The sequence below is a fragment of the Lepisma saccharinum genome, chromosome 3 (assembly GCF_977018435.1).
Source record: "Lepisma saccharinum chromosome 3, izLepSacc3.1, whole genome shotgun sequence".
Classification (NCBI taxonomy): Eukaryota; Metazoa; Arthropoda; class Insecta; order Zygentoma; family Lepismatidae; genus Lepisma; species Lepisma saccharinum.
In genome coordinates this window covers 65,733,250-65,756,011 of record NC_139231.1, presented here as the reverse complement: position 1 = coordinate 65,756,011, position 22,762 = coordinate 65,733,250, and the positions used below count along the sequence as shown (strand labels likewise).

Here is a 22,762-nt window from a genome sequence, read left to right as displayed (position 1 = left end):
CAGTTTCATTCTTGATTGTAATGTATGCAAATTTCTATCTTAACAAATTATATTGATAAGAACTGTTTCTTTAGAGGCTAAACATCTTTACTTTGCTTATTTTTTTTGTTACTACGCATACATCGTTCTCGAGAGTGGAGACAATGAATGTAATAATTGCAAATTATCTTTGCAACAAGCACTAGATTTCACTGTATTCTTAGGTCTTGGGCCTCCCCGATAGTTGCCACTTTGTAATCAAGGGGTCTCAGATTTGACATCCCACTTTAAACTGTAGATCCAGTCCCGGTTAGCTTCTCTGTGCACAGAGTGAAGTTAGAAACAAGTTTTTGACTTTGCTCTTAGCTCTTAAGCAATTAAAGATGTTTAAACACTACAGAAACACTTGTTTTTAATATTATTTGTTGGAGTTTCATTACTAAGAATACTTCATTATATATTACTTTATATCTATATACACACGGGCATCATAGATATTTGAAAATGGGTCATTCCATGTCAAATCATATCCATTTAACCCACCATCTCAGATTTTCTGCAAATTTGCTACATTTGTTCCTCATGTGGTCCTTCAAAAAATGTAAATTTTTAATATGTATTCTTGAACATTTGGTTTAGGAGACACAGGGATGTAAATTTTGCTGAAACACTCATCTAACAAAAAATTGGAATCATGCATTCATTATTTCAAGACCTCCTTGCTGCTCACTCAATAGTTAGAATTTGTTGAAAATTTGTATTTGTCTTAAGAAATAAACAAACTTGCTTGTACAAGAAATACAGGGTGCTCAAAAATTCCCCTTACAAACTCCTAGGGCTATTAGAGGGAACTGAGTAGACAATATTTGGAATAGGAACCCATGTCCGGAAATGCATTGTTTCCATGCTACAACCATGACAATATGTCAGATGTGCCTCTGTTGGTATGCAACCGGGTAGGCAGTACATGACGTCAGAAGATCACCTGATGGCACGTGACGTCTAGACTGCCGCGGTATCCTGCCTGGAGCCCCATTCATGTGCCTGTGCATCTCCGATGAACATGGTTAAGTACACGTTTTGCAGAATACACGGACATGATCCTTGTGTATGGTGCAGCGGAAGAGAATGAAAGAGCAGCTTGTCGGCTGTATCAAGAGCGTTATCCACAATATGCCACTCCATCGCATACCCTTTTTTCCAGCATTACGCAACAGCTCCGAGAACGAGGTACCTTCACCGCCGACAGGAAGGACTGTGCTGCTCACGCCACATGCCCAAATTGGAAGAGGCTGTACTGCACCACGTTGAACAGGACCCGTCAACAAGTACCGAACAACTGTGCGTGCAATGGGTGTTTCTCGCAGCATCGTGTGGGAGGTTCTGCATGAGCAACAACTACATCCTTAACACCACCAAAGGGTACAGGCTTTGAGACCAGCCGATTTTGTATTACGTGTTAACTTCTGCACATGGTTTCTGCACCGCTGCATCGACGACCCCCAGTTACACATCGAGTTCTGTTCACAAATGAATGTAAATTCAACAGGAAGTGTGTTCTCAATTCTCGAAACAGCCATGTCTGGGCAGACGAAAACCCTCATGCAATGCATGTCTGGGGATTCCAGCACAGATTTGCTATCTATGTGTGGGCCGGTATTCTTGACGGTCATGTGATCGGGCCGTACCTTCTTCCAGCCAGGCTAACAGGTTCCGCATAGTTGATCTTCCTACAGGAAGTATTGGCCCTGTTCTTGGTTGCTGTGCCATTGAACATCCATCAGGAACTATGGTTTCAGCACGATGGTGCACCGCCTCACTTTACACATGACGTTCAGAGACATCTTAAATGAAGATTCGGTCAAAGATGGATAGGCTGAGGTGTTCTAACCACGTGGCCCCCACAATCGCCGGATTTAACGCCATTGGACTATTTCTTGTGGGGTCGTATGAAGAGTATGGTGTATGAGACTCCTGTAGAGACAGAGAACACACTGCTGGCACAAGTTATGGTTGCTGCACAAGATAGTGACGGGACACCAGGTATGATGGAGCGAGTGTACCGGAACATGATTCGTCGGTGCAATGTGTGCAACGACATTAGTGGTCATCACATTGAGCCACTGTTGTAGTTGAGCAGTGCCGTATGCGACCCATCCAGTGCAGAAGACAGAAACAAATTGTTCCATTCCACTGTCGACACAGTGTTATTGTGATCAATGATAGTATGTTTCTTTTGTTCCCTTGGCTTTGTTACCAAATAAATTTGTTTGTATTATGGACTGAGTCACACATCATTCACTTCTGTACCTTACGTAACACCTCATTTGACATGGTTGTAATAAATGATTACACTTTAGATTATGAGGTGATCTTCTGACGTCATGTACTGCCTACACCGGTTGCATACCAACACAGGCACATCATGGTTGTAGCCGTTTCCGGACATGGGTTCCTATTCCAAAGATTGTCTACTCAGTCCCCTCTACTAGCCCTAGGAGTTTGTAAGGGGAATTTCCAGGCACCCTGTATATGCAATAAATAAGAATTGTTGCCCTAAACCACGTTGATTTTCAAAACATGCTAAGGTTATGGAATGTGCAAGTGGTATGGAAGTTCATTTGTTGCAGTGTAGGACTTCTTTTTAATTGAATGGTCAATAAAAAAATGTTTTGTTCTGGGTTCATATTCTTTTTCTCTGATCTGTTGTATAACATTCTAGTACTTAGGGTGGCGACAGACCTGGAAAACATGGAAAAGTCAGGGAATTTGAGGTGTCAAAAAAGTAAGGGAAATGTCATGGAATTTTGTCTTTTTTTTTTTTTTTAATGTAGATATCGTTATGGAACTCTGCACGGGAACAGGAAATATTATTGCTAAGAGAAATATTTCCGGAGGGGCAGAAAAGTGTGTTAAGTCTAAATATTACATGGAAAATGCATTGAATTATCATTTTTTCTTGTCCGTATGGGAGTAGTCAGGGGACAGAACTGTCACCAAATGGAGGGGATGAGAGCAGGTGGCGCTGTCCGATTGTTGTCGGACGTCGTAGTAAGGTATTTTGTTGGACAAACTGAAGGAACATGGAAACAAATAGGCTTTATTGATACATACGATTTTTGTCGAATATCGCCACCTGACAAAGTATCTCACTACAACATACGACAGAAATTGCATGCATGGCACTCGTATGAAATTGATTTTTGTTGGATGTCTTAGGACTGCAACATCCAACAAAAATCGCATGCATAAACAAGAAGAGCTTTAGACTGCAAATATGCTGCTGGAATTTTATTACTCTTCTGGCTCACTTCACCTTATTTAATGTAGCAGGGCTTACAAAGGATTTCTTTCATCATTCTGACGTATTACTGGTTTCGCACAAGTTAACATATGTTTACAGTGACATTGCACTATTCTTAGATATCAAGAAGCATCCAACCTAACGGGATATATATTGAATACTATCACGAAAAAGTGAAACATAAATCTGTATTGGTGAACGTTATAAAAATTGGCAAGTGCATGCTCCCAACCTGAAATTTACTGCAACACTAGTATTGCAATGGAATTAACGCCACTCTCTGTCCTGTCTGTTTAAACTCGTGAGAGATGGTCATTAATCTCTCACTGAGTGAAGTTAATGTCCATTATTATGAAATAAAATACTAATAATAAAATTGATTTTTCGCAAATGCAAAAACCGTGAAAAATGGTAATTGGTGCGAAGTTGTGTTTATGAATGTGCAGTGATGTCTGGACACATTTTTCGTCCGTTCGAAATATTGAAATAATGCGAATTTGGCATAAATGCGAATTGTTGGCGTTTTTAGCGATTTTTTTTAAAAAATGTCCTAAAACAACAAAAAATTCCATGAAATCCAACATTCTTGTATTTTCTAGGCCATGTTTGTGTACATAGAATGTGCAAGTTTTCCAACATTTTATTCAAGAGTAAATTAGAATGCTTGTTATACATGGAATAATTCCGACAGCCACATTAAATCATGTATTTCCCACGATTTTTTCAACTTCTATCAAAACCATTTGCATCACAGACCAAAGTGTCAAGGCTCTAACAGGAGATCTAGTGCATATCTACCGTCACACAGGAGCCACATCTTCAGTATTTGTCACGAGAGATGTGTTTTGAATTACAAAGCTAAGTGCGCACCATCGGCATTTGTCGTGCGAGAAATAATGGAGCTCAGTCGTTAGGGCATCTGACTACCATGCGAGAGACCCAGGGTCGTTTTCCCTGCGGGGAAGAACCGGGACCTTTTCCACCTGTTCAAACTGCTCTGGTGCCCACCCAGTGTCATATCAAGAGGGTACCTGGAGGAAACTTTGGGGGATAAAGGTAGCCAGGAGCATGGTGCTGATCACATTACCCCCACCTTCAGCCGTGATCAAGAAACTGTGGGGCCTTAACTCCACATCCTTATACACCTTCATGGCAAAGTGCAGGGAACACTTTACTTTTACTTCCTGGAAAATCTGTTCCAACATATCAAACTGTCACGAAAATATGTAGAGCATGTGACCTACAATTTAAAATAATAGTTTAAAAGTACAATGGAGTATTAAGTTTCGTTATATTTGGCAGAAAAATATTCTAAAACAAAAACATGAATTTTGGGAAACGTGACACTAACAAGTAAAAAAAGATAATGCCAATTTTTGGTGCATTAATATATTGATTGATTTGATTTAAATTTTTTGGGTGCGTCGCTACTTATGGTCATTATGCACCCTTCAGTATATACGGGGAAAATTCCATTATCTAAAACCCTTACCTTAAAATTAAAAAGGGGGTATGGAAAATAACTTTCCCAAAATAACTTTCAAGATATCAAACTCTCACGAAGAGACGTAGGCCATGTGACTTACAATTTGAAACAGTAGTTCAAAAACACCATGAAGGTATAATTTCAGATATTTGCCAAAAAATGTGCTAATATGAAAATGTGAATTTTGGGAAAAATAACACTAAATAGTAAAAAATAAAAAATAAAAAAATACACCAATTTGAAAACGAATAACAAAAAATCAAGGTCCCTATCGATTAGGCATAAACAAGAATATCAGTTGTAATTTATTGCATTAGTAACAGTGAGTCCTAACCTCATTTTCAGCATAATCACCACCATTGTTCTGGCATTTGTCATAGCATGGCACTAAATTTTGTATGCCCATGGCATATGTGTCTGACAGCAAAGACTGGAACTCTCTCTACCGCAGTGTAGCTGTCAAATCCTTGTCCTGCCAGAAACCTCTTCAGTTTAACAAAGAGATGAAAGCCTGCAAGATCTCTCACCTGATGTGATGCAAAGGCCCGTGTGTACTCAGCTGTATGGGGTTGAGCACATTCGATTAGCCTTCCGTGAATTGTCTGCAACATCGTCTGACCGTACTATCACTCACGACGTCCGGTCTGCACACCTCACACGATTGCTGGTGGCTCTGTGTCAAATTCTGAGTGTGCAAAAATCTGATTACTACATGTAGGCTACATCGCAGTCAGTGAGAGACTGTATGAGAGCTGCAATCTATAACCTAGAACTGTCCTAAAACGGCTGCATTGCAACTGCATTTAGATTACATCTGCATGCCACTTCTTCCTGCCTGCATGTGTGTGTGTCACTCTCCGACCACTAGTGCTGCGTATAGGCACCATTGGAGCTTTTTTCAGGATGCCCCTAGTATATGAACTTTCAGAAGCTGTTACTAACAGTGTGTTCCTGTTTTAATGTGTGGTTAGTTAAATCAGGTACCTATACAATGCAATTCTATAAATTCCTTGCGTTAAATTTCTAATACCTACATACCCTTTTCATCAGCAATAATGGTTTAACTGCATGTTGTCAGTTTCACAGTACTTCACTTGGATATACTGTACTGAAGCAGAAATCCGATTGATAATGTAAGGAAATATGACACTTTCTTTTGTACAATTCAGTTGTTTCACTTATATGCAAGAGTTAAGTTGTTTGCTTTACAGAGAAGAGAGAAGTAGCTTTATGCATTGAAAAATGAGTCCGCACTCATGGTTCTTTCAAGCAGAAGGTTCCAAACCTCAGTGAAAATATCAACCAAACCTCAGTGGAAATATCAACATATAATACAGAGAATGTATAAGGAGATTGATAAATTACAAATTGAATTTCTTAATCAATCACTCTTCACTCTTATCTCATTTAGTCATAACTTTAAAAATAATCAAGTATTTTATTTTAAAGTTACTGCATATGATAAAATTCCGTAATCCTTCCCTAGTTTGTGAATTGTAATAATTTTCCAAATTCACTATTTTGCAGTTTGAATTCAAATAATAGAGAATAGAGAAATTGAGTCAATTTCAATAAAGATAATATTGGTACTTAACAAATCCATACCTGGATCTGTATGAGTTTATTATTTCCATTTGCAAAAACATTGATTTAGTTTAGTTTGTAACTGTCAGGGGAAAATGTAAATTTTGTCCTGGAAAACCTGGAAAAGTCAGAGAATTTCATATCTGCTAGATTGTAGCCACCCTGAGTAATGCACATTCTCACTTTTTTTTGGGGGGGGGGCTTTAAAATTTATTTCTAAAATTTTCATGTATGTCCATTCTTACAAAGTATGAATATAATTGTCTTTCGTAACTTTCTAAATTTTCATTTATTTCAGTATGGTGATATAGCAGCTCTTATTGTCTCAGCCAAGAAGAAAGGTAGTGCACTCGTTGAATTTAAGTCTCCGGATGCAGCTGTGAGTAGGCTTCATGATAACACTGTCAGTAATTTAGCTTGTATCATTTTAAACACATCATATAACTTAATTTGCATTGCCACAAGCACATACAGATGTCTGTTCATTACATGTGAGTTATTCAAAGGGGACCTTACATTCACAGCACTATCAAATAACATTTGGGATGCTTTTACTTTATTAGCTATTGTCCATACTGTGTATACTTGAAATACTAAAGTCCAATGTTTCATGAGGGATTCATAATTACCAGAGAATTAGGATTCAGCAATTGTAAGAGTTCTATAGCTTATACAGTCAATTTTTTCCCAAGAAAAAAGTGGGGTACAACCACTATGTGAAGTTTTTTTTTTTCCTGTTCCGGTATTGCAAGTGCTTAAAATCATTTATTAATAAATTATCTTTTGTGCAAGATATACAGGGTGGCCCAAATGAAACTACACTCAAAACAAAGGTGGTAATAGGCCAGTTTTTTATCATCAGAATGTTTTTGTTGTTGTTGTCAGATACTTCTTGAGCGGTGTGTTTTGGTTTATACTTTAAAATTTGTCAAAAGTTTCAAAATGTCAGCTGCAGTAGCGATATTACACTACCAGTAGCTTCAAGCTACATTCCAAAACATTCTGAGAGAAACCAACGGTTGCCCCCTCTATGCAGACAAGGCCACTTCCAACATCTGGTCTGGGCAGTAGAGCGAGTGGCATTCTTGTGACTGCATTTGCCGAAGTTTTAACATGCAAGTTTCAGATGTACTTGATCAAACACACTAGCACTCTTCGCTTCATTGGGTATAGTTTTGTTTGGGCCACCCTGTACATTAAGATTGAATATAATCCAAATCTACGCACATCATTTCTTCGTAACATTTTAGCAAACATTTTTCCAGTCTGAAAAATAAGTTAACACATTAGTTGTTACTGATTTGTGCATTATAGTCTAAATATTACACTTGAGAAAATTTACTAGTGTTGCGAAGTATGGATTTACAAAATTTAATCGTCTGTATCCATAGATCCTGCACCGCTATCATTGGTTTCATTAACCAATGCAACAAATACATGATGGAATGTTATATACCAATTTTTGGACTGAAAAAAACAAAAACAGAGTGAGACAATTATGCGGTGAAATACGGTGCATCATGTTTAAGTCCACTTCGTGCACAGAAAGGCTAATCAGGAGTGGACTTATAGTTTAAAGTGAAATCCAAACTACAGGGTGGTGCACGAAAAACTGGCCCACCTGCCACGCGTGTATACGAGCAGACAGATAAGCAATAAGACTTTTTAGGCTTTTGGTAATTTGTGCTTCAATATCCGTGATCACAGTAGGTGTACTGACAATGCGATAGTCTACCACAGTCGTGACGGCATGCTTGTGGCAGGCAGGCAGGCAGGTTGGTTTTTCGTGTGCCACCCTGTAGTATGTAGTTTGTAGATCCTTCACCGGCTATTAAACCTGGACCCTGTGATTACAAGGCAACAAGGTTACTAGGGAGGCCATAAATTCTGATGAATCTCAGTCAACTAACTCCACAGTGCAAATGGGACTTAAAAAGGACAGTTAGAAGAAGGAATGGACAAAATTTTTGGATGAAACTTGTTTTTGTAGGTGTAGACACTGTTTTTCATTATTAGAGATGATATGTTTATTGCATTTTTTTAAAATAATAAACTACAAAACAATTTTCAGCCTGACTTTCACAATTACAGGATCAGAACAGTGTAACATCATAGAATTTTTGTATTCACTGTGGTTTATTATGGGGGTCATAGTGACGTGCTAGAGTGGAAGTTTTTTTGTTTTTTTTTGTAAAATTTCCTTTCCTTTTTCTAACAGTGCTTGTTGAAAGAGGACTTGTCAAGATGTTACCCATCACAAGAGGTGGTCCTTTCTGATTAAAAAATAAAAAGAAATAAATCAAACTTCAACAGCCCATACACTCATTTTTTTCTTTCTACAGGGTGGCGACAGACCTGGAAAACCTGGAAAACCGGGAAAAGTCAGGGAATTTGAGGTGTCAAAAAAAGTCAGGGAAATGTCAGGGAATTTCGTCTTCATTGACTTTTTTTAAAAAAATTATTTATTTAAAGATATCATGGATCTCTGCACGGGAACAGGAAATCTCGTTCGTAAGTTTCGGCCTCAACTTTTAGGCCCCTTTTATGCGCAACACAACCACGGCGCCAGAAACCAGTGATGGCAGGAGGAGAGAGAGAGAGAAAAATTTCTATCTCCCGGGCTAATCGGCCGGAATTTTAAATTCGAACACTCCTTGGAGGAAAATTGTTATAACTCGGGCACTATGGGAGCAATCTACTTCGGATAACTTTTGTTTTGCAACTAAAACACCAGTGCATCCAACCGTGTACAATTCAGAACACCGGACCGAGGAAGGGGGCTTAGGGGGGACACACCCCCCGAATTTCAATGGAAAAAACATAAAAATCTGGAGTTTGCACCCTCTTCTCCCGCTAGTTTGGGGAGAAGGCGCGAACTTTAGTATTCTTTTCAAAGAATGGACATTTCTCAAGAGAATGAAACATGTTTCATGTTCTTGGGTGCTATACAAGTTGAATAATAAGCCAAAATGTGATTTTTTTATTACGAAAAATAGGTAAATTGCATTTTTGGAGGAAATTTGTTATAACTCTGGCACTATGGGAGCAGTCTACTTTGGATAAGTTTTGTTTTTCAGATAGAACATCAGAGCATGCAACCGTGTACAATTCAGAACACCGGACCGAGGAAGGAGGCTTGGGGGGGGGGGGGGGGCGACCCCCCGAATTTATTGAAAGAACCCATAAAAATCTGGAGTTTGCCCTCTCTTCTCCCGCTATTATAGGGAGAAGGCGCAAACCTTAGTATTCTCTTCAAAGAATGACGTTTCCAAAGAGATTGAAACATGTTTCATGTTCCTGGGTGCCATACAAGTTGAATAATGAGCCAAAATGTGAAACTCTGTTAGGAAATGTGGCATAGATATGTTGCGGAGAGGGGGGAGAGGTTGGTCATCAATATGAATTTCCCAGGCTTGCTCCAGACCTGTGTCAGAGTCTCCACCCAAACATAAGAGTATGAAGGTCCAAAAAGCACATTCATTTCGTAATCAGCACCATGATACCATATGGTATCATCGGGCCAGTACGACCTTACTCTGATGATACCATATGGTAACATCGGGGGAGTAAAGGTTAAGTCTCTCCATATAACATGAAAAATGCATTGAATTATCATTTTTTCTTGTCCGTATGGGAGTAGTAAGGGGACTTGTCAACAGATGGAGGGAATAAGAGCGGGTGGCGCCGTCCGATAGTTGTCGGACGTCGTAGTAAGGCATTTTGTTGGGCAAACTGAAAGAACATGGAAACAAATAGGTTCCATTGATACATACGACTTTTGTCGAATATCGCCACCCGACAAAGTATCTCACTACAACATGCAACAGAAATTGCATGGACTGCAACATCCAACAAAAATCACATGCATACACAAGAAGAGCTTTAGACTGCAAATATGCTGCTGGAGTTTTATTACTCTTCTGGCTCACTTCAAGTTATTTAATGTAGCAGTGCTTACGAAGGTTTTCTTTCATCATCCTGACGTATTACTGGTTTCGCACAAGTTAACATACGTTTACAATGGCATTGCACTATTCTTATATATCAAGAAGAATCCAACCAAACGGGATATATATTGAATACTCTCACAAAAAAGTGAAACATAAACCTGCATTGGTGAATGTTATAAGAATTGGCAAACTCCTAACGTCAAATTTACTGCAACACTAGTATTGCAATGAAATTAATGCCACTCTCTGTCCTGTCTGTTTAAACTCGTGAGAGATGGTCATTAATCTCACACTGAGTAAGGTTAATGTCCAATATTATGAAATAAAATACTAATAATAAATACGTAAATATTTTAATATCATATTTACTCAAATCATTCAATCATAAAAGCAAATCACTTTCTTCAAGAATTGACTTTTCTCTGCCAGCCCTGCTAAATTTTCACTTTCCATCTACTGATTTATACGAGGAGTGGCCAGACAGTAATTTCCAATTAGTAGGAACATTGATTTTTCGCAAACGCCAAAACCGTGAAAAATGGTAGTTGCTGCGAAGTTATGTTTAGGAATGTGCAGTTATGTCTGGACACATTTTTCGCCCGTTCGAAATATCGAAATAATGCGAATTTGGCATAAAATGCGAATTGTTGGCGTTTTTAGCGATTTTTTAAAGAAATGTCATAAAACAACGAAAATTCCATGAAATCCAACATTCTTGTTTTTTCTAGGCCATGTTTGTGTACATAGAACATGCAAGTTTTCCAACAATTTACGCGAGTAAACTATAGAGTTATACGTACATGGAATAATTCCGACAGCCACATTAAATCATGTATTTCCCACGATTTTTTCAACTTCTATCAAAACCAATTGCATCACAGAGCAAAGTGGCAGGGTTTTAACAGTAAATCGAGTGCGTATCTACCGTCACACGGGAGCCACATCTTCGTATTTGTCGCATGAGATATGTTTTGAAGTACCAAGCTAAGTGCGCACCATCGGCATTTGTCGTGTGAGTAATAATGGAGCTCAGTCATTAGGGTGTCTGACTACCATGCGAGAGACCCGGGGTCGATTCCCTGCAGGGGAGAACCGGGATGTTTTCCACCTATTCAAACTGCTCCGGCAACCACCCAGCATCATATGAAGCTGGTACCTTGAGGAAACTTTGAGGGATAAAGGTAGCCAGGAACGTGGTGCTGATCACATCATCCCCACCTTTAGCCGTGATCAAGAAAGTGTGGGGCCCTAACTCTACATCCCTATACACCTTTATGGAAAAGTGCAGGAGAGCACTTTACTTTTACTTCCTCAAAAATCTGTTCCATGTCACGAAAATACGTAGACCATGTGACCTACAATTTAAAATAATAGTTTAAAAGCACAATGGAGTATTAAGTTTCGGTATATTTGGTTGATAAATGTTCTAAAACAAAAACGCAAATTTTGGGAAACGTAATACTAACAAGTCAAAAAAAGATAATGCCAATTTTTGGTGCCATAATATATCGGTATCTGTCATGTGAGATTGATTGATTTTAATTTTTTAGGTGCGTCGCCACTTATGGTCATTATGCACCCTTCAATATATACGGGGAAAATTCCATTATCGTATCCTTACCTTAAAATTTAAAAAAGGGGTATGGAAAATAACTTTCCCAAAATAACTTTCAAGATATCAAACTCTCACGAAGAGGCGTAAGCCATGTGACTTACAATTTGAAACAGTAGTTTAAAATCAGCATGAAGGTATAATTTCAGATATTTGCCAGAAAATGCGCTAAAATGAAAATGTGAATTTTGGGAAAAATAACACCATATAGTGAAAAATAAAAAATAAGAAAATACACCAATTTGAAAAAAAATAAAATATCAAGGTCCCTACCGATTAGGCATAAATAAAACAAGAATATCAATTGTAATTTATTGCATTAGTAACAGTGAGTCCCTAACCTAATTTTCGGCATAATCACAACAGCTGTTCTGTCATTTATCGTAGCATGGCACTAAATTTTGTATGCCCATGTTATATGTGTCTGACAGCAAAGACTGGAACTATCTCCACCGCAGTGTAGCTGTCAAATCCTTGCCCTGCCAGAAACCTCTTCAGTTAAACAAAGAGATGAAAGTCGGTACATTCAAGGCCAGGGCTGTACAGGGAGTGGTCCAAGATCTCTAACCTGAAGTGATGCAAAGGGGTTGTGCACATTCGGGCCTTCTGTGAATTGTCTGCACCATCGTCTGAGCACACTATCACTCACGACGTCTGGTCTGCACACCTCACACATTGCTGGTGTCTCTGTGCCAAATTCTGAGCATGCAATGTAGGCTACATCGCAGTCGGTGGGAGACTGTATGAGAGCTGCAATCTTTAACCTAGAACTGTCCTAAAACGGCTGCATTGCAACTGTACCAGATTACAGCTACATGCCACTTCTTCCTGCCTGCATGTGTGTGTGTCGGTCTCCGACCACTAGTGCTGTGTATAGGCACCATTGGAGCTTTTTTCAGGATTCCCCTCGTATATGAACTTTCAGAAGCTTTTATTATTAGAGTGTTCCTGCTTTAATGTGTGGTTAGCTAAATCAGGTACCTATACAATGCAATTCTATAAATTCCTTGCGTTAAATTTCTAATACCTACATACCCTTTTCGTCAGCATTAATGGTATAACTGCATGTTTTCAGTTTCACAGTACTTCACTTGGATGTACTGTACTGAAGCAGAAATCCCATTGATAATGTAAGGAAATATGACACTTTATTTTGTTTGATTCAATTGTTTCACTTATATGAAAGAGTTAAGTTGTTTGCTTTACAGAGAAGAGAGAAGTAGCTTGATGCGTTGAAATATGAGTTCGCACTCATGGTTCTTGCAAGCAGAGGGTTCCAAACCTCAGTGGAAATATCAACATATAATACCGAGAATGTATAAGGAGACTGATAAATTACAAATTGTATTTCTTAATCAGTCACTCTTCACTCTTATCTCATCAAGTATTTTATTTTAAACTTACTGCGTATGACAAAATTCCGTAATCCTTCCCTAGCTTGTGAATTGTAATAATTTTCCAAATTCACTATTTTGCAGTTTGAATTCAAAATCATAGAGAATAGGGAAATTAAGTCAATTTCATAGAAGATAATATCGGTACTTAACAAAACCATATGTGGATCTGTATGAGTTTATTATTTCCATTTGCAAAACATCGATTTAGTTTAGTTTGTAATTGTCAGGGAAAAATGTAAATTTTGTCCTGGAAAACCTGGAAAAGTCAGGGAATTTCATTTCTGCTTGTTTGTAGCCACCCTGTTTCTAATATGTCTGTATGATAGCAAACTGTGAGATTTCCAACCATCCAGAGACGTTTTACAGCATATAAAGCCCCATTTACTAAATCTTAATATAAAAGTAACCAAGCTTAAGAAAATATTTGTGTCAGCATGACATGTACCAAGCCAGAGGTTCCAGGTTTAAACCCTGGGTTAGGCGTAGATGTTCGTTCCATCATCTATTTCATCAATCATTGCTACAAATAACCCAAGAGGTGCAATGTGCTATAAAATAACAGAAGTAGAAAAAAAAAGTCTTTTGTGCAAGCTGTGGAACTGACTAATTGAAATTTCTAATTTATCAATATTGGCCTATATTGGGAGATAGATTTATCAGTAAAATTTCAGATAATTTTACCCCTGCATGAACGACGTACCATAATGTTCTTTTTATTTTTGTGTTTTCTTATTTCGGATAAATTGTTTTGCCACTTTGGGCTAATCTTAAAATGTGGATTAGATTAAATTGATGAAGGAACACTGATTAGAGGAAACCTGTGCCTAGACTGGTTCTCGAATCTGGAGACTTGGGTAGCAAGATGATGAGCTGACAACTCAACATGCACTGCCACCAAGGTAGTAACATCAGCGCTAACATTAGTTAAAATGATGAATGAAACATTTCCATTCTTGTAAAGTGTTTGCCACTTTTTACGGTCTATAAGTATGGAAACATGAGTCTAAAACAAATATGGATAGAGAAAAATTAATCAAGGATCGCTATACATAAATAGGAAAAGGGGGAAAATTCATTAGAGTATGTTGCCAATATGGTGACCACCTTGGAGCCAACTTTATTTAATTAAGTGGAAAGTTAACCTTCCGACTAGAATTTCACAAGAATCTTGTTGGTATGCTAAATGTCAACACAACTTTAATGCTTTCTGTGTCTCTTAGTGCGGGAACAACAGTATAAATCAAATACAGATAGAGAAGCGCAAATCAAACATCCCTTAATATAGTACACAAGGTAATTTCAAAACTTGGGTATAAAATTGGTGAAAAGGGGTTAGTGCTAACAGTGGTTGGATCACACTTGCACAGTAGCTTGAAGTAGTGCATTAGGCATATAGTGGCCATGTGTTCACCAGTCTGCTGTTATTTACCTTTGTGTCACAGCGAGAAATGATGTGAGAATAGACAGTCCCATCAATTGTAAAGTATGGTGAGTAATTCAATTTCTTAACACAAAAATCCACATAATACAAATGGTAATAATGCTGTTGAAATTCACCACGAATTGTGTGAAATTCGTGGATTGGCAGTACTGCAATGGTGTCATGTGTATAGGTACAGGGAGGGCCACATAAACATTTACGATGGAGAGAGGAGTGCTGGGTCAGGTGTACAGACGGACAACATTGTTGAGCATGTGAATGCAAAAGTGCGAGAAAATCAAAACTTCACAATTAGTGCTCTTGGCAAGGAATTTCCAGAAATTGTTATTGACATAGTGAGCTAACGGAAACTGTTCACAATGTGTCCTGAAAATGTTGACAGAAGCTCACAAAATGCCAAGAATGCACCTGCACATACATTTCTGGACAGAGATGAAGACTCCTTTTTTTTTCACTGTGTGTCACTGCTGATGAAACTTGGATATCTTGCATCAGTGTCCAGTCAAACCAAGAATTCATGCAGTGGCGTCATTCACATTCACCAAAAGTGAAAACATTCACTCAAACTCAATCTGCACAGAAGATCATGGCAACAGTATTCTGGTACCAAAAAGGAGTGCTATTTATGGATTTCTTGGAGCCACCAACAATAACCACATCTGTAAAACACTTTCAAAACTGAGATGTGCAATTCAGGACTGGCAAAGTGAAATGCTGCAAAATGCCCCCTTTTCATTGCTGGCCACACTGTCCAGATTATAGAGAGGTTTGATTCAGTGGCGTGCCCAGGATTTTCGAAAGGAGGGGGTTAGGTATACATTTTTTAGTAGTCAGCCCTCATTTTTCCATCTTCTCCTGGATTTGATATTCTTTTTTTTAAGTAATACTGGGCCAAGGGGGGGGTTATAACCCCCACCAACCCCCCAACCCCCCCTTAGGCATGCCACTGGTTTGATTCATTTTCCTTATCTGTGTTTGTTTTAGACAAGTGTTTCCACACTATTTTCAAGATCATTAAAAGTTCCATATTGGCCCATTTCTGTGGCAAGATGTAAGAGAAATTAGTGTCAAATGAGAAACAGCAATTTAAAAAACAAACTGGTAACATTAATAGAAACTTAGGTATTCATGGATATGTCTTCATATTTGGAAACATGCTAACATAACATGTGGTCAGATCTGTTTCTCTTGTAGCTTATGGTTCTTACAAGTAAAGGGTGTTTCATAAAGTGCGCAGTTTTTAAATCGCTTGTCATTTTTTTTTTGTTTGAAGGTTGGCAACACTGTTCTTATCATTTTCGTAATCTCTGATCACTCCGATTATTACTTGAGCAATTTGTTGGCATTTGTTGTTGCCATGGAGCGGTTCACTTTCGAGCAATGCGTCGTTATCTTGAAAACACATTACAGAAAAGGGGAGTCTTATGAACAGACAGTTCGTAATCTTCGCCCAATCTTCGGACGTAACAATGCCCCCACTGAAACAACAGTTAGGAGGTTGGTGAAGAAATTTGAGATATCCGGGTCAGTTGCAACCATAAATTCGCCTGGGCAAAAACGTAGTCGTCCCACAGATGAAAACATTGCAGTAGTGGAAGACAGTGTGAATGTTAGCCCTGCGAAGTCACTTCGCCATCATTCACAACAGTTGGGAATATCGGTATCCTCAGTGCAACGAATACTGAAAGACGGCCTTCATATGCGCCCTTACAAGGTTCAGTTGATGCAAGAGATCAAAGCAACCGATCATGCGAAACAAAGAAATTTTGCACAGTGGTTTGTGACAAAACAAGAAGAGGACGGGAATTTTGCAAGAAAATTAATCTTCAGTGACGAGGCACATTTCCGCCTCTCAGGTTTTGTTAACAAAACAGAATTGCCACATTTGTGGTAAAGAAAACCCCAGAGTGATCCAGGAAAAACAAATGCATTTGCCACGTGTCACAGTTTGGTGTGGATTTTGGTCAGGAGGTGTGATTGGCCCCTTCTTTTTTGAAGATGGGAACGAAAATGCAGTTACGGTAAATGGTCCTCGTTATCGGGACATGATCAGAAATTTTGTGTGGCCTGCTCTGGATGAACTGGATATCGTGAGTATGTGGTTTCAGCAGGACAGGGCTACCTGCCACACATCTAACGAGACAATAACCTTACTGCAAGAAAAGTTTCCTGGCCACGTGATCTCACTTCGTGGTGACCAGGAGTGGCCTCCGAGGTCTCGTGTCCTCATCCCATGTGATTTCTTTTTATGGTGTTATGTGAAGTCACAGGTGTACAACAAACCTCAAACAATCCCTGAATTGAAGAGGGAAATCCAATGGGTAATGGGTTCAATCGACAGAGACGTCTGCACAAGAGTCATGGTGAACTTCACAGATCGAGTTACTGCCTGCATACAAAACGGAGGTGGACATATGCCAGACATCATTTTTCACTTTTAAATCGCATACGGGCATATGCCGGACACTTTCCACTTTTCAATTATTAAATCGTAGTAAATGTGTAAAATAATAAAAATAAAAATGTCAACTTTCATGCAATTTTTGTCTGAGTTATTGCATTTTCAAAAACTGTGCACTTTATGAAACACCCTGTACATAAACTTTTATTTTTTATGTAACGCTTCTGGAGAACGTTCCCCTTTATCAGACATTTATTCTTAGTTTGATTAATGTTACTATTATATCAATGTGCTTGTAAGGGCCATATAACTGCAAGAGAAATAATTCTACATGCAATACGTACATACAAGAAAAAATACATGATCAGATCGTTCGATTTTGTTAGTCACAATCTTCTGATTGACAAATTAATATCCAGTAGGTTCAGTTTTTGTGGCACATTCCTAACCTTTCTGGAAGATTAACTTTGCCACCCCTAGCAATGTGTTGTTTTACTGGAAACTGAATGTTGGGATGGTACTCGTTTAGTACTTGTTTTTCACCTTTTTGCTATGCAAGAATAGACAATCCTCCAATTGCGAAGTATGGTCAGTCATTCAGTTTCTTAACACAAAATGTCACAATGCTGATGAACGTTTTTTTTTCTCTTCCAGAAACTTGCATATGAGCTTGAAAGGGGGTTGGTACAAAATCCATTAAGCCTTGAAAAACTGAATGAAAAACATTCTTCATCGACACGGAAAGAATCAAAATTTGCTGACACAGAAAAAGCTGGTAGCATATTCCCATCGGTTGGCGAATGTAAAGAAAAGCCTCAGTCGTCAGACTTCCTTAGTTTTTCATCGGCTCCAAATGTTTCAGTAAGTATAAGCTTCACAGTATTTTTCTCTGACAAATATGCACAGCCTTCTTTCATAAATTAACAAACATTCCCCCATGCAAAAAGGTAGTGTATTTAAGATAAATTTGGCCATGCTTGATAGTTTCTAAAGGTGCCACCTGATTTTCCAGCATTGGAAGTCGTACTCCAAATTAACAGTCAAAGAATCGTGATTGGAGAATTTTAAATTTCCTGCCGAAGACAAGCACAGCTTTGACATTAGAATTTTTTTTCTCCAAAAGTATCAGCAGCAAGTGTGCAATTCTTGCTACGAAAATGGAGCACCTCTCAGACAATATGCAGTTACTGTTTTGAACCCTCATGTCCCGACAATACCTACGGGGGGGAAGGGGGGTCCAACAAAGTTAATTTTTTAAAAATAATTTCTTCTACTTGATAAAGGGATTTTTTTTTTAATCATAGGCTTGTAGCCTAATCTGTTCTGAAGAAAACAAGCTGAAATGTGTAACTCTAGCATTCGTAGTTTCAAAGATATAAGTTTTTATTTAAAACTTTGCACGATTTAAAATTTTCTCACCAAAAATGGGAAATATACCTTGTGAAGTTTTGAAGATACATCCACATTCTGCATAGTCTACCTACCCTTCAGATAAAAATGGTTATTATGGATGCATGGAGTTAATGTTACACAATTGCCCTCAGTAGCAGATACAAGATAAAAGCTCTCTTGAGGCATGGCAAGGAATCCTTCAAAAGAACTATAATTTTTTGTGAGACATTTTGGTACTATTACACAACTTTTGCACACTGTATGTTTTTGAACAACTTAATTTATAACCATGTTTTCCAAGTAGCATCAAATAAAACCAGTTAATTCCAAATTGAAACCAGAAAATATATCAAATGGCTTTAGAGTTATTTATAGAATTGTATTTAGGATTGGCTTCAATCCATTCTAATGCCAGGAAAAGATTTAGATCAATATACAAATTTGGACAATCAAGAGAAGGTGTGTGTTGTTACTGGTTGATATACCTGTAGAAGTAAGATAAATGTGTAATTTCTCATTCCAGAGTGGTGTCTCCGATGCATCATGCTCAGATTTTGAAAGTTTAGTCCTTCGCAGAATGAGGCAGGCTGAGGAGAGAAGGCGATTGATTAAAGAAATGCAAGAGGAGGATGGTTGACATTTTTTTTACTTCGAGTTTTGTCATTCATGAAAATACACTATTGTATGTTGAGGTGATATGTAAATACAGTATTGTTAACACTTTTATTGACTTGTTTGTGATATTCCAAAGACTTATATTGGGTCTATGTAATTTTGATGCCTGGGCATTTTGGTGCCTTTCTCTTTGCACACCCTTTCACCTCCGACCTCTAGCATTCACTTTCACTTTTCAGTGACTACAAATATGGAATGTTACTTCCTCATCATTTAGAAAATGGCTTCGTTAGTGAATAGCTCTCATGGTGCAAACAAACTAATTCATACTGGATTTCGTACTTAAGAGAAAAGGACAGAAATGACAAAGTGCAGTGCTCTCTGAAAAAGCAGTGGAGGCCCATGTCCACACTGTGAATGGTGAAGTTGTGAAATTTGTAAACGAACATCCACATGCACCAGATGTTTGTGGACTAAACACCGGATTAAAATAACCTGTTTCTCTACAGCCCGTAAGGGCCTGGGCCTATCTCCCGACTGCCAGTTTCCCTCCCACAATCCTTCCTAGAGGTGTGGAGATCTTCAACCAGTAATGGGGCGACGTGGGGTCAGCACGTCAAACCCCCAGCCGTTATAGATTTCCCAAGACCGGGTTACGCTACTCACTCGTAGCTCCCCAATTTCCTCACGATGGTGGGTTGCCAACGTCCTATACACAGGCCGAAAACCCAGAGACTGAGCCCAGTTGGACTCAAACCCATGCCGTCCTGCAGTGGAAACACTGGATTACTGTAGTCAAATTAAGACCACTACCAGCAAAATGCAAGAAAGCAGTGAACAACTTGTGGGAAAATTTTTCGAGCCTGCTGAAGCTGAGGTGACATCTGACAAAGACATGGGACTTCTAAGGTTGCACCTACTTTATTTTATCAACTGTATACAATTCATATGCAGATAGAGAGCTCGGTACTTCCATTGTTATATGTCTTGATGGCAAACAAACATCTCCATTGGACTTTGAAGCTATCCTAAATGGAGATGGAAAAATGCTATGGAGGGCTGGCATTGAGGATCCCAGTCGCATGTTTCCGCTGATCATCCCACGATTTGGCAGTTCCTAGAAGTCCTGCATCGAGAAGTAGCACACAATGAAACTCGTTATGGACAGCTAATCAGCATAAACGCAGAGCCAAGAAAGAGGTACAAAGACTGTTGTGTTCGACTTGAAACACTTGTGGCTGCATATGATAGGACAAACATTGTTCGCTACTTACGAGGTGTTGCTCATAACTTTTCCATGTAACATTGATTGCATGCCATCATCATCCTTTGCTGTTTCCTGCCTCTGGCTGGGTCAGCATAAGACTCTCCATTTTCTCTGGTCTTCCACCACTCCTCTCTTTCCACAGTGTTCCAATCTTGTCCTCTTCTCCTAACACTCTCCGCTATCCGTTCTTTCCACCGACATCTTTGTCTTCCCCAATATATTCCTTAAAAATTTCATTTCCACTGCCTGCATCTATCTTTTGTCTCTCTCTGTCATTGTCCAAGTCTCTGCTCCGTACATAATTATTGGCACATAGTGTGTGTTGAATATCAATGCTTGTAAAATATCACCAGGGTTGAATTTTACATTGTATGTTTTGTATTTTATTGAGTATTTTCTAATGCATGATATGAGCATGATATTATCATAATTTCTACAATGTAGCTTCACTTTTGACATTTTGGACTTTGGACTATCTTGTAGGTTTCAGGTGAGTATTTCATTTATATGCATTTGGTTGGTTGTTTGTGTTTTTGAGATGGTTGTTACAATGTGTAACAAATCGAAGAGGAGCAAAAATACTTCCACAAAACCTGCTTCCTCATGTTGCACTTGTAGCTGCCATTACTGTTGGTTCATTAAAATGAATTCTAAAATTCCTATAACTTATACATTCCTCTTGGCAGACAAGCAAGGTAATGGTAACAAGCAATACAAGAATGCAAGGATGTTTTTTAGGGTAAGGTGTAAATTAGAGTACTGCATGGGACCACTTTTGCTCGCTCAAACTCGATCGAATCTCTCACGCTCGAATATATAGAATATCAAATATCATTTCAATGTGACAATAATCGTACAAATTTAGATGTAATCATCTATTCATTTTCATATATTGCTATGTATTGGTAAGATAGACTAAATTACATTTTAACATTGAGATGAAGACTCTGTTCACTTTAGTTTCAGTTTCACTTCACGAAGCATATTTGAAGGCTCACTACCACAGACAAATTACGGTTGTACGTGAACTACTGGGCTTCGAGCGTATACCGATTGTTTGCCTGTTTGAGCATTATTCACTCGAGCGAAGAAACTGTCAATTCCGTAAGCCATCTAGCATCATCCGTGCAAACTATTAGACGATCGAGCAAAAGAGCCTCGATGCAGCGCTCTAGTGTAAATTGTAGCAATTCCATGCTTTCTATAAGTCCGTAACAATGGCAAGTTTCCGACTGTACAGGTGATTTAAAATTAATGTTGAAGTTTATAGTTTTCAAACCAGGAGGAGCAAGATAGTGTTATTTACAGGATATGAAAGGATAACTCGAAAAATTTTATGATCTATAGAATTAATATTGCATGATGCTAAATGACCTCAACATGTGTGTTTTTGGTGGTACACACTCAACATGTATATATTTGTGGCACAGAAGATGTGGAAGCAACTCATTTCTCTTCACTTGTTCTCGGGCATTTGAAGTATACTTGTTTCTATTGTATCAACAAATCTCTTGAAATTTCTTAACCAAAGTCCTTACTTGAATGTGGTCCTTTTCTGAACCAAGTTGTGTAAAATCATTGCATTGTCGTAATGTGTGTAAATTGCAGGAATATAGTAAGGCTTGTGCATTTCCTGAGAAGTTACAAAAATGTGTTGCAAGTAAAACAAAAATGTGTTGCAAGTAAAACAAAAATGTGTTGCAAGTAAACTATTGAATTTACGGAGAAACTAGTACTCGCTTTTATCCGCGAAGCTGTTTTTTTTCTTTTTCGATTAATTTCAGTGGCCACTGCCACCATCCTCGTTGGAACTTGCTGTACTGTTGCTTGGTGTGCATCTTTTGTTTGTAGTTCTCTGGCTGCCGCTAGGTGTGCTGTTGTTAACTGTGCGTCTGGGTCTGTGTCGTTTGCTATTTCCGGGCTACACTGAAGCACAACTTCCCACTTGGTGCAGTAAAGCGGAAATACAGGTCAGAGACCCTAACCAACCACAATCAACCCATCTGCAAGCAACCCAGCCACAATCAACCTCCAGTGGCCAATATAAATGGTTTGCCTTCCCCTACCATCCCACCACTTCCAACTGCATATCCAAAGCCCTTCTCCCATATGGCATCAAAGTAGCGCACAAACCTAATTCCAAAATAGCTGATAAACTGAACAAACACAAACGGTACTTCCTCTCCCCCCCTTGATAACCCAGGTGTATACGATGCAGAGTGTGAATGCAAGGCACATTACATCGGCAGGTCCATCAGATCTGTCAATGAAAGAATCCAACAGCACCTAGCAGATGCGAAAGAAAAAGCCCAACCCACTACTGGTCTTGCTAAA

General features: G+C 38.7%; 1 protein-coding gene across 1 annotated transcript in view; it reads left to right on the top strand.

Moving 5' to 3' along the window:
• LOC145985822 (dnaJ homolog subfamily C member 17) overlaps positions 1 to 19,269 on the top strand; it is a 42,267-nt gene extending 22,998 nt beyond the window's left edge. Inside the window, exons 5-7 of the mRNA XM_083119914.1 lie at positions 6,652 to 6,732; positions 17,809 to 18,015; positions 19,070 to 19,269. Coding sequence (XP_082976040.1) covers positions 6,652 to 6,732; positions 17,809 to 18,015; positions 19,070 to 19,183 — 402 coding nt within the window. The 3' untranslated portion in view covers positions 19,184 to 19,269. The remainder of the gene's footprint in view (positions 1 to 6,651; positions 6,733 to 17,808; positions 18,016 to 19,069) is intronic.
• Positions 19,270 to 22,762: the final 3,493 nt, after the last annotated feature.